Raw genomic sequence first — 13,653 nt, 5'->3', positions numbered from 1 at the left:
CTCAACTGTGAAGCATGGTGGAGGGAGCATCATGGTTTGGGGCTGCTTTGCAGAATAAGGACCTGAATTCTTTGCAATTATTTCAAGGAAAAATGTGTTTTAAAGTGTATCAAAACATTATACAGAAGAATAGAAGGGCAGCAATACATGGCTTCAATGCGGAAATCCAGGTAATTGCAAAGGATTCACTTACTTTTTAAGTAATTCTATGCTATTAAACTTTAAATGCTAAATCTTTAACTTTTCAATACTTGAATACACATAGCATGGGTGAGTTTTTATTTAATATTCCAAATATTACTGATAAAAGGAAACAATGACTTACTTATAATTTCCATGTTTGACAATGCCACATAGTCTGGTTTGTGTCTGAGCGTGATGCTGAAATTAGCTTTTAATGCCGGCTCATCGAAACAGGGGAATGCCTTCCTCGCATCAGGGGCCTGCATTTGTGTAGTGGCTATGATCCTGTCACCAAATAGACATTTTAATGAGAAATAGAAGAGCCAATCATAATAGTTAGTAGATTAAAAAGAATTTCCCTTTAGAATACAAAGTACTGTAATAATTACTAAACCTAAAAATCCTGATATGGAAACAGCAGAAGCAGGGGCGTTGCTAGGTTAACCCCTTAGTGACCACTAATACGCCTTTTTAATGATGTAAACAACGAGGGTTTTAGCTAAACAGCTGTCTTTAATCAATCATTACATGTTCCCAAAATGGTGCATTAAAAACTATAACTTATCCTGCATAAATTAGACCTCATACAAGTACATTGATGAAAAAACAAAAAAGTTATAGCTCATGGAATACAAATAAAAAAAAATGTGTGTGGTCACTAAGGGATTAAAACATTCGGGCCCTGGGCCTGAATAAACTGCTTGCCAGATAAATACAACTGTATTTCTGTTCTCAGGACGGCAATACAATTGAATCTAATGCAATGGATGATCTAAAGGACCTGTGATGACATCACAGTCATGTGATCAGTTCTATACACAGAGGCTGAAAAGGACCTGCGACGATGTCACCATCATGTGACCAGTGCAGGAGAGGACAGCGTTCAGCAGTGAAGAGAAGTCCCTGTGGTAAGATCAGCTAAGTGAGGAGAGGTAAGTGAAGGGATAGGTTCTCAGTGTGAGAGGCAGAGGAATGCTGGGAGTTTGGTTATTTAACTGTGACTGTATGTTATGGCCGAAGGGAGGGATGTTATTTACATGGGACTGCATGTCGAAGGTGGATGGGGCAGCGTGATGTTATTTACATTGGACTGTGTGTTTGAGGGGGCTGGGGCGGGGTGATGTTATTTACATGGGACTGTGTGTTGGAGGTGGCTGGGGAGGGGATGATGTTGTTTACATGGGACTGTATGGTGATGATGCCTGTGGGAGGTAGTGATGTTATTTACATGGGACTGCATGTTGGAGGTGGCTGGGGCAAGGTGGTATTATTTACATTGGACCGTGTGTTGGAGGTGGCTTGGGAGGGGGTCATTTTATTTACATGGGACTGTATGTTGATGGCGGCTGTGGTAGGGAGTGATGTTATTTATATGGGACTGAATGATGAGGGGGTTTACATGGGTTTGCATGTTTGAGACAGCTGGGGAGGGGGTGATATTATTTATATGGCACTGTATGTTGAAGGCGGCTGGGAAGGGGGTGATGTTATTTACATGGGACTGTATATTGAAGGGGCTGAAGGGAGGGAAGTGATGTTATTTGCTTGGGACTGTATTTTGGAGGGGGCTGTAAATAGAGAGGGATGTTAGTTACATGGAATTGCATGTTGGAGGGGGCTGGAGAGACGGTGTGATATTATTTAAATGGGTCTCTATGACGGAGGGAGAGAAATTGTGTTATTTACATAGAAACATAGAAACATAGAATGTGTCGGCAGATAAGAACCATTTGGCCCATCTAGTCTGCCCAATATACTGAATACTATGAATAGTCCCTGGCCCTATCTTATATGAAGGATGGCCTTATGCCTATCCCATGCATGCTTAAACTCCTCCACTGTATTTGCAGCTACCTGCTATCATGAGACTATATGATGGAGGGGCAGAGGAATTATAATTTCTAAGGACACTAAAGGGGGGATTATAACTACAGGGGGCACTGCAGGGGGCATTATAAATACCAGGGGCATTTCAGGGTGAGCATTATAACAGTGGGGGTAAAATAAATACTGGGGGCACCTCAGGGCAAGCATTATAGCAGTAGGGGGTAATAAAAATACTGGGGGCACTTCAGGGTAAGCATTATAACAGTAGGGGTTGATATAAATACTGGGGGCTCTTCAGGGTGAGCATTATAGCAGTAGCGGACATTAAAAAAATTTAAATCCAGTAAATCCAGGGGACATTATAGGCATTCTTGTTACCACTGGGGGCTTTATAGGAGTGACTTATAGATCCGCCTTATTACAACTGAGGGGGTCTGTAGAGAGCTTTATTACCAACTGGGGGAACAATAGGGGCCTTATTTCTACTGGGGGCTCTGTGAGGGCATTATTAATACTGGATACTTCCACTAATGGAGGCACTCTTGTGGAGCATTATCACTGTAGGGGGCACTGTAGTTGGCTGTATTACTAATGAGGGCATTCTAGAAGGGAATTACTATTAGTGGAACTTTGAGGAGCACTATAGCTATGACGGGGACTATCTGTATGGCACAAATTTTTCTTCAGGATAGAATTTGAGGGTTTCGGGAGCACAGCGAGCAGCAGGATAACACTGTGGGGACTCAAGGTTGGGGGATGATGATATGAATGTGAGGAAGCTAAGATGTCTGTGTGTCAAACTCTGTAGAGACGAGGCACGGCTGAAAAAAATTGTCCGGACCGAATGGAGAAGATGATGACCGAGAAGATCTACATCAGAGGAGACGTCACCTGGGAGGCCCTGGATGTGAGAGGTATGTGCTGCTGTATGGCAAGTACAGTAAAATGCGGTGTGCGGGGGGAGGGTAGACTTGGGCCATATTCATCAGGGCTTGGGCCCTGGATCTTTTGAGACCCTAGCAATGCCCCTGAGCATTGCATATCAAGACTGGTTTGCTTCTCCATCTGGTTGATCAGAAATTTATGTTGAAAAAATAAATTAGGTCTTATTTACTAAAAAGTTAGGATATAAGGTAAATTAAATTATATTGGAAGTATTGATGCTAGCTAAGAACGCTGACATCTTATGGAACAAAAGTATACATACCATATGCAGATTGCTCAAGAAAAATACATACCTAGGAATGAAACCTAGGAATATTCCAAAATATACAACTTTAACCCAATTATCCATAAAATAAGGCATGAACTAACAAGACAGGGAGAGTTGCTGCTAACTTTCTTTGGTAGATGACAGTTTATAAAAATGATTAGCTTTGCAAGGGGAAGTTGTTCATTTTAGTTTCTTCAAGAGAATCTGTCACCATGATTCTAACCTATAACACACTCATTTACAGTATTACTACAAATAAGAGTACTTGCACCCAGTGCAGATTTGTGAGCAGAAAATATACATAAAATCCGCACCAAAATTGCACAAAAATTTTAATAAACCATTGAAATCTATGGGGAAGACCACTCTACAGAAGGTGCGGAATCGCACTAACAATTCACATGCTGCGGATTTTTAAATCCTTACAACAGGTCAATTTCCACACCTAAGAAACAAAGCAAAGTGTACTTGAGTTTTTCAATCAGTCACTTTGCTGGTACTATATTATGCTGTGGAATTTCCACATGAAATCTGTACAGAAAAAAATGTCTATAATCCACACTGTGTGCAGGTAGCCCAAGATCATGGTGACAGATTCCCCTTAAAATATATCTGGAAGAACTGTATGGCAATGAAATCTAAAGCAAGTTTATATTGTGAAACAAGTGAGGTACAATATCAGAGCCTGGCTTGCATTATAAGATACATTAAAGGGATCCTCCAGGAATTTAGAAAATTTAAATACTTAAATATTACTTTGTTATAAATATATTATTATAAATATATTCCCATATACCTTTCATGACTTATAATGGCTCATTTTGATTAGGGAGCAATCATTAAGAGAAACAAAATGGCCGCCATCCTATTAATACACACAAAACCTGTCCTAATCACACAGCAGGACAAGTTAATTCCGAGCACTGAGGTAAAGAGCTGCTTCATCCTCTTCCCTTGCCAGGGATTATGATCCTGAATACATATTATAAGAACTTTAAATAAATCTCTGTAGGAATGGAGTTCATGAGGAGACATGAAGTACAGAAAGGACGGACAGGACAGGCTGTGGTAATGGAGACTGCATACTGCTGCACATTAATATCCACATCAACTGACCCTCCTCTCTGTACTTCATGCCTCCTCATGGACTCTATTTCTACAGAGATTTAGCTAAAGATCATATTAAACTATATTCAGTTTCATAGAAGATGAGGCAGCTCTTTGACTCAATGCTCTGAAGTAACTTGTCCTCCTGTGTGATTAGGACAGGTTTTGTGTGTACTAATAGGACAGCGGCCATTTTATTTCTCCTAATGATTCTCCCCAGACAAAACAAGCCATTATAACTAATGAAAGGTATTTGGGAATATATTTAAAATAAAGTAATATTTAAGTATTTTCATTTTGCTAATTCCCGGATAAACCCTTTAAGGAATGGATGTCCAAAGAATAATAATAAGCAAATTACTGGCACATCCAACCCCACTTCAATGACTGATATAAACCAGGAAAATAGCTATGATAAAAAAACTCTAGGTTAATATGCACTGCTTAACCCCTTAAAGGGGTCCCCTGGGAATGATTTAAAATGGTTGCCAGCAACCTGTCCCAGAATGTGAGCAGGACTGGTTGTCTTCACTTGCAGAGGTGCCTAAGAGAATGAAGGGGTGGAGCCTGACTACATGCTGGCACTTGTATACACTGCATTTTCGTTAATTTTCCTGTCAGGCTGCTCAGCCATGATGGCATATTGTAGGCTGGATCAAGCCATTTCCATCTATTGTAGATCAGTGTATTTCCTGAGAACGCCCCTTGGGCATAACTGTTTTATTTTTTAATGTAGCTTTATGAGGGCTTATCTTTTCAGGGGTGAGTTAAACATTTTATCACACAATTTTGGGGTGCATATAACTTATTGATTATCTTTTATTAACTCTAGAGAATGATGGAAAAAAAATTTTTACTCTTATATAAAATGTTCTGCCTTTCTCTGTGCAGTATAAAATACATTACCTTTATTCTTTGAATATGATTATGGCAATACCAAATGTAAACTTTTTTTTATAGTTTACTGCTTTTTTAAAAACATTAAATAAAAAGTACTTTAAAGGCTATGGACAACTTACAGGCAATTTTTTATGATTGCATTTTACTAATTTCAGGCTAAAAGCATTTTTTCAATTGGTCTTTAGAAAAAATGTTCACCTATTTTTTAGATGTAAGGGTTAAAAGTTAATCTGCAGAGTATCACTTCTCAGTTCCCAGAGCTGAGGGCTGATGTGAAGCCTTATCTCTCAACTCCTGACCTCATAAAAACTCATTTAAGCCACACTGTTATCCGTTTGATAAGATTTTAGCTTTATATATTTTTATGAGGGGGAAGATCAAAGATTAGGCTTCACATGAGCTGCCAGCTGATGGAACTGAGAAGTGATACTTAAAATTGTAAAATGCAATCATAAAAAATTGCCCTGAAGGTGTCCATAAAATCACTAGTTTTTTTTTGTCCATATTCTGAAAGCTTTAACTTTTTTCATTTTTTTCTGTTGAGCTGTGTTGCGGTTTGTTTTTTTGCAGAACAAGTAGTAGTTTTTATTGGCACCATTTTTGATCACTTTTTATTCCACTTTTTTAGGCAAGATGACCAAAAGCCAGAAATTCTGGTATTTCAAATTTTAATGTTTTATTGCGATTACCACGATAGCTAACTAATGTGATCATTTACTAGTTTGGGATCCATTAGAGATGAAACAATACCAGATATGTGTAGTTGTTTTTATATTTCTTGAAAGCACATATAATAGGAATGTTTTGGTGTTTTTCTTCTATTATTTTTAAACACAGTTCTTCACCACTGGAACGCTCAATCGCTAGCAAAATATGCAAAAAAATATGTATTGCAGTTTATTATGGCCGTAAGGCAACATGCACATGACCGTATGTTTTTTTTCCGGTCCGCAAATTGCGGATCTGCAAAAAAAAAAAAACGGATGACGTTCTGTATGGCATCATTTTTTTTTTTTGCGGATCAGTTTTTTTGCAGATCCATTGTAATAATGCCTATCCTTGTCCGCAAACTAGAAAAAAATTGGACACGCACAATTTTTTTTTGCGGGGCAACGGAACTGACATACTGATGCAGATAGCACACGGTGTGCTGTCCGCCTTTTTTTGCGGACCCATTGAAATAAATGGGTCCGCATCCTATCCGCAAAAAGTAATGGACACGGAAACAAACAATGTTCGTGTGCATGTAGCCTAACCCTGCTTTCACACCTGAGCGTTTCTCAAACGCGCGTTTTACGCACGTTTTTGTTGCGCGTTTTTATGCACGTTTTTTGCAATAGTAAATGCGCGTTTGAGTGATTGACTGCAGTGTCCTATGGCCACAAACGCGCGTCAAAACGCCCCAAAGAAGCTCAAGAACTTGATTATGCGCCGGGCGTTTTACAGCGCGATCGTATGCGCTGTAAAACGCCCAGGTGAGAACCATTCCCATAGGGAAGCATTGGTTTTCATGTGTTGAGCGTTTTACAGCGCGTTTGAACGCGCTGTAAAACACTCAGATGTGAACTTAGGGTTAGAGAAAGGCATCAATTAGGCCCCATTGTTAGAGCCGCAGCTGCCATAGCAGCTAATTGGCCATCTTTATAAGTTTGTGTGGAGGGGGCAATGGGGGTGTCAGCTTGTTAAACTTCCAGACTTCATACAGTAGATTCTACAGTTCCACAGGTTACACTGCTGACATATCATATAGACAGGCTTAGAACAATCAGGTTGAAAAAGTAGGAAATGTTATTAATCAAGAAAGAAAATGAATGCTATATATAGTATGAATCCAATATTTAAATATCTACTCAATATGTCAAGAAATAAAAGAAGAGTATCATACATAGATAAATCATTATCTCTTGTTTGATATAGCAATACAGACAACAGGCTTATAAAAAAAAAAATATATATACATATATATTACAAAAATAAAAAAAAATAGAAAAGATCAAATAGGGAACTAATTATAATAATTTGCATATTTAAAGAATGAGCTATAGTTTGAAAAAAAAAATGACTTTTTAAAAATGTTTTGTACAGCTTCCTCCAAATAAAACGACAAAACATAATAAAATGTCCTATGTGTCATGTAATAAAAAGTTGCAAAAGTTATTTTGGTAGTCCAACAAATAAAATTACAAGCTTTTGAACCACCTGAGCTAAATCAACAAAAAGTGTCTGGTGGTTAAGGCCTTTTCAGGCCTGGTCATTAACCCCTTCCCGCAATATCACGTACATGTAAGTCAGAGAATGTGGTGCCTTACCGCATCCTTACGTGCATGTACGTGAAGTGATCGGGCGGGTGCAAGAGCAGTTACTGATAGCTGTATCTGTATGCGGTGATGGCAGTGGATTAACCCTTTCACATGCCACGGTCAGCGCTGACCATGGCATGTGCGGGTTTACAGAGGGAGGGGGCTACCTCTGACTCCATTGGCCCCCCACACTGTGTTGACAGGGGGCCGATGGCTGCCGAAAGCCCAGGAGATCCAGCCTGACGCTGACAGAATGTATTGTACTGAATTGAAACAGGGATCAAACCATGAAAAGGTGAAGTCCCACAGTGGAACAAATATAAAAAGTAAAAAATGTGAAAAAAATGTATTTTTTTTATAATTAAAAAATTAAAGTTTCAAGTAAAAAAAAGGCCCACTCACCATAAAAGTGTTAAAATAAAAAAATAAAAACATACATATTAGGTATCGCCGCGTCCGTAACGACGTGCTATATAAAAATGTCACATAATCTGCCACCTTAGGCGAACGCCGTAAAAATAAAAATTTATCAAAAAATTAAATTTTTTTGTCACCTTATATCACAAAAAGTGTAATTCCAAGCGATTAAAAAGTCATACGCACCCCAAAATCATACCAATCAAACCGTCATCTCATCCCGCAAAAAATGATACCCTATTTAGAATATAGAGACACAAAAAAAAAAAAAAAAAAAACGGTGTAAAAAAAGCTATTTATTGTCATCTTACATCACAAAAAGTGTAATATCAAGCAATCAAAAAGTGATACGCACCCCAAAATCATACCAATCAAACCGTCATCTCATCCCACAAAAAATTAGACCCTACCTAAAACAATTGCCAAATGGCTCTCAGAATATGGAGACACTAAAACATGATGTTTTTGCTTAACAAATGCTGTTATTGTGTAAAACTTAAATAAATAAATAAAAAGTATACATATTAGGTATTGCCGCGTCCGTAAGAACCAGCTGTACAAAAATATCACATGATCTAACCTGTCAGATGAACATTGTAAAAAACAAAAAATAAAAACGGTGCTAAAACAGCTATTTTTTGTTACCTTGCCTCACAACAAGTGTAATATAGAGCAACAAAAAAATCATATGTTCCCTAAAATAGTACTAACAAAACTGCCACCTTATCCCGTAGTTTCCAAAATGGGGTAACTGTTTTTTGAAGTTTCTACTCTAAGGGTGCATCAGGGGGTCTTTAAATGTGACATGGCAACTTAAAATTATCCCAGTAAATTTAGCCCTCCAAAACCATATGGCATTTCTTTCCTTCTGTGCCCTGCCGTGTGCCCGTACAGCAGTTTATGATCACATATGGGGTGTTTCTGTAAACTACAGAATCAGGGTAATAAATATTGAGTTTTGTTTGGCTGTTAAATCTTGCTGTGTTACTGGAAAAAATGGATTAAAATGGAAAATCTGCCCAAAAAGTGAAATTCTGAAATTTAATCTCCATTTTCCTTTATTTCTTGTTGAACACCTAAAGGGTTAACAAAGTATGCAAAATCTGTTTTGATTACCTTGAGGGGTGTAGTTTCTAAAATAGTTTGGTTCTAGAGTGGTTTCTATTATGTAAGCCCCACAAAGTGACTTCAGACCTGAACTGGTCCTTAAAGATTGGGTTTAGAAAATTTTCTTAAAAATTTTAAGATTTGCTTCTAAACTTCTAAGGCTTCTAACGTCCACAAAAATGAAAATGTAATATACAAAATGATCCAAACTTAAAGTAGACATATGAAAAATGTAAAGTAATAACTATTTTAGGAGGTATCACTATCTGTTTTAAAAGTAGAGAACTAAAATAAAAATGAATTGCAAATTTTTCCAAATGTTTGGTAAATTTGTATTTTTTTTAATAAATAAAAATTAAATATTTTGACTCAACTTTACACCTGTCATGAAGTACAATATGTGATGATAAAACAATCTCAGAATGGCTTGGATAAGTAAAAGCGTTTTAAAATTATTACCACATAAAGTGACATGTCAGATTTTCAAAATTAGGATGGGCTCTGAAGGTGAAAAATGGCTGTGTCCTGAAAGGGTTAAAGGGTTAACCAATAGGTGCTTTACTCGCTAGTAAGGGAAAGTGTTTACTGGTTATTGCAGGGCACCTACAGTACATCTGGGGGTGCAGGAAGCGGTAAGAAAAAGTTAGCGCTGTCCTTTATAGTGAAGGAAAGCACTCATTTATGAATAGGATGCAGGAAGGAAATGTCGCTACTTAAAGAGATTTCCTGGTAAAAATGAATTTTAACAAGTTCCTGCAGCCCCTGAAATAGAACACTTTCCTGTCTCACGCTGCCCAGAGCGGCGGAGAGCAGGTAAGTATAAATCTTCTGTTTCAGGGGCCAGAAGTTCCTATTACACGGCACAATATTTGGACCAATTACTGGGAACAGGTGTTCATAGGACTGCTTATTGCTGATAACTGGCCGGTATAATCGTGCCAATGATCAGCCAATGAATGAGCAATCACATGTTTGTGCTACCTATATCAATAGAACTGAATGAGGGAGGAATGACTGTGTTAGTGATCAATCGATGAATGTCGATAACCTTTTTTTTTTTTGCGACACCTTGAAATAGTGTAATCTGACAATTTGACAAAAAAGGATGGACAGCCGTGATCTAAAAGAACCAGATAATATATAATTAAAGTCACTGTATATTCTGGCGTATAAGACTACGTTTGAGCCCTAGAAAATATTTTCTAGAGTGGGGGGTCGTCTTATACGCCGGGTATGGCGGGCGCTGCAGTGCCGGGACGCCCGAATTATCAACAGAGAGAGCCCGGGCTATTGCCTTGTATCCCCAGCAACTGAGAGCTGCGATGTAACCCACGGCATATGCCCCCCCTGCGCTGTACCTTGTATACCGCCCCCTGCTCTGTACCTTGTATGCCTCCCCCCTGCTCTGTACCTTGTATGCTCGTTGTACCGCCATCCTCCCGGCCGCTCGCATCTCGCTCCTACGCATGTGCGAGATTTCATGCGGCGAGCGTGGATACACGGGATCCTCACGGACGCTCGCATCTCGCTCCTGCGCATGTGCGAGATCTCCGTGCGGCGTATCTAAGTGCGGTGCAGATGTGCATATGTATGTGAATGTGAATATGAAGAATAACATAACAAAAACATGTTTAGGGTCTGGGAGGCAGGGAGGGAGGACAAGGAAGGTGGTGGGATGCAGGGATGGTGGTGATACCATGGAATGGCGGTGGTACCTAGGGATGGTGGTGGGATGCAGGCATGGTGGTGGGATGCAGGGATGGCAGTGGTACCCAGGGATGGTGGTGGGATTCAGGGATGGCAGAGGTACCCAGGGATGGTGGTGGGATGCAGTAATGTACTGCTGTGTGTTGAAAAAGGGGTAGTCTTATACGGCGAGTATATCCCAAACTCTATATTTTCAGTGTAAAAGTTGGGGGTCGTCTTATACGCCCAGTCGTCTTATACGCCGGCATATACGGTAATAAAAAAAAATAAAGCTGGCCAGAGTCTTACTTTGCCAATAGCTATTCCTCCTGACCCCCCTTAGACATGCAGGAATGGACATACCGTATGTGCAACCTACGAAGTTGCACAAGGGCCCAGCAGGTGAGGAGGACCTCTGCCACCTTCAAAGCAATAAGCAGCGTCATACTGCGTGTAAGAGACTGAGGTAATAAATGGAATCGCCCATAATTACTGGTAAATTGTTGGAGTGACTTGGAGGGTACTCTATGATCAAGGGGTCCATATATTCCTCTTACCCCTGTTAACATGCATATTCAACTCAGCAGTGGTTTATCCCTCCTCTATTGAAGACTTACGTATGTAAGTCTTCAATAGAAGAGGGATAAACCACTGCTGGACTAGCCTAAGAACATGCCTGACCCTTCTTACGCTGTAGGGAGAGAGTCAGGAGACTCCCATATTCTTTGGATGGTTGACTGGTCCTGCTGAAATTAATCCAATGTATATGGCCAGCCTAAGGAAGGTAGTCTCAAAGGCCTAGAACAGGGATCAGCAACCTTCGGCACTCCAGATGCTGTAAAAACTACAACTCCCAGCATTCAAACATGCTCGACTGTTCTATTAACTCCCATATAAGTGAATGAAGCATTCTGGGAATTGTAGTTTCTGAACAGCTGGAGTGCCGGAGGTTGCTGATCCCTGGTCTAGAGATAGATATATTGGAAGATGATGCATTAAGCCATACACTGCATGTCTTTAACAGGATGTTACAAAAATATGCACTTGAATTTTTATCGTAATGGGGTAAAAAAAAAAGCAGATATGGAAAAACATCTGGTACGAGTTGTGAATTTTTTTATGCAAACTTGTTGGTAAAGTAATATCTCAAAATATATGATTATATGTATTATACTCTACACTAATATTGGTAGGGTGGCAATATCCTACAATGATGATGTACATTTAGTCATGCTGGTTACAAAAATAATTTTGTATCATAGATAGGTAGGTAGCTAAATATGAGATAAATAGATAGATAGATAGATAGATAGATACATGGACAGATACATAGATAGATATATGGATAGATAGATAGATAGATAGATAGATAGATAGATATTAGCATTTAATAACAGCATCTATAATTTCTGTCTTTATTAGATTGTTACTTACTTGGTGACACCATCTTCTACATATTCACTTCGGTAAAATCCTGCCAGATCATCTGCCAGTTCTCCCACGTACTGCGTGTGAAGTATATATTTTTTCATAGGTTGCAGTTGTTCGTTGAGAGGCAGTATTAAATAATTGGTCTTCTCTGCAAAAAAGGATTTGTTTGAGCTGATCTGTATTCCGGTGTCATCAGTGAGTACGGGGTCTGTGGTATAATTGAGCTTTTTACTGTGGATAATGAGCTGTTGTGTTGCTGTTTTACATGTGAAATAGGCTTTGCTGACTCCATGAAATACGTAGAGTCCTTGGTCATTTTTTGTTAAAATGGGTCTAAGGTCAACATCATAAAGTTCTGGTTCTAGGTGAGGCGGAAGGCGATATTGATCCCATGTTTCATTGGACGCAGGAGTTGTAATGGCAGGTTTTACTGAGGTTATAGTTGAGGAGTTGGTCGTTGGTGTGGTCCTGGCTGTAGTAACAATGTTTGATGCGGTGCTTGTTGGAGCAGTGGTGGTGGTTCCTCCATTCTCTACCTTATCATTGTTGGACTTCTCATTTGAATAAACCACTGCTAGAGCAATTATTGTAGCCACTGCAGCTATGGCAAAGAAGATGCAGACAAAGGCCACAAGCTTGCTAACGTAGAAGCCTTTCCCCATTGTGCCAGAAGGTGCCACAGGAACCAAGAATGGGGACACTGTCCCTTTTATACCTCCTCACAATCTGGAGGTAGGAGTTTGCACATGACTTCAGCTAATTTATAACTAGTTGGAGCAAAGGTTGCAAGCCGGTGCAATCAGTTGTCTATCTGATCTTCAGCCCTTGGCCTCCACTCTATTAATTTATAGCTGATGTAAAGTACAATTATGGATCAAATATAACATCGATCTTCAGTCAGTTTAGGATCTGCAGGTTAAATGTCTCTAAGCAGATCTACAATACTCCACATAGAATTTGATTATTTTTCTTTACAGTGTGACACTGAGCAGCACTGTCCAACATATGGTGGAATCCATTGTCCTAATGTACCTCAGTGGAAACCTCCTAGTAAAATGTGTGAGGTATAAAGGTCCTAAAAGATGTCGTAACACCCCTTCACACAAAGGTAAGACAATGCCTTTGTCCATGAGATATGCATTATTCAAATAGTTATGCACATGTGTATCGATGCAGAGGGGCTCAGTGTACCAGATGTAGCAGTAGTAAGTTTGCTTTTTGGCACAGTACACCATCATATTACAATATGATATTTGTTCTATTGCAAATCACTGTTTAATAAAACTTCCACCCACTATGTTATCTTAATATAGAACTAAAGATAAGAGAATTGATTCTAAACAAATTAGATTTGTAATCAATTTCGCAAATTTTTTCTTCCAAAAAATCCAAAGATTTGGCAATTTGATTTGATTGATTGATAAATAATGCACAATGGTGCCCGCCATTTTACATTTAAAATTCAGGGCATTAGTGAGGGCA

The 13,653-nt window shown here is 39.1% G+C and overlaps 1 protein-coding gene across 1 annotated transcript in view; it reads right to left on the bottom strand.

The window, feature by feature from the left end:
* Window positions 1-12,835, bottom strand: part of LOC122927567 (aminopeptidase N-like) — a 61,616-nt gene extending 48,781 nt beyond the window's left edge. The window contains exons 1-2 of the mRNA XM_044279511.1: window positions 12,175-12,835; window positions 326-468 (exon numbers count right to left, since the gene is read on the bottom strand). Of these exons, the coding sequence (XP_044135446.1) occupies window positions 326-468; window positions 12,175-12,833 (802 nt within the window). The 5' untranslated portion in view covers window positions 12,834-12,835. The remainder of the gene's footprint in view (window positions 1-325; window positions 469-12,174) is intronic.
* Window positions 12,836-13,653: the final 818 nt, after the last annotated feature.

Source organism: Bufo gargarizans, chromosome 2, assembly GCF_014858855.1.
Source record: "Bufo gargarizans isolate SCDJY-AF-19 chromosome 2, ASM1485885v1, whole genome shotgun sequence".
Classification (NCBI taxonomy): Eukaryota; Metazoa; Chordata; class Amphibia; order Anura; family Bufonidae; genus Bufo; species Bufo gargarizans.
This window is presented reverse-complemented; position numbering and strand designations above follow the sequence as displayed.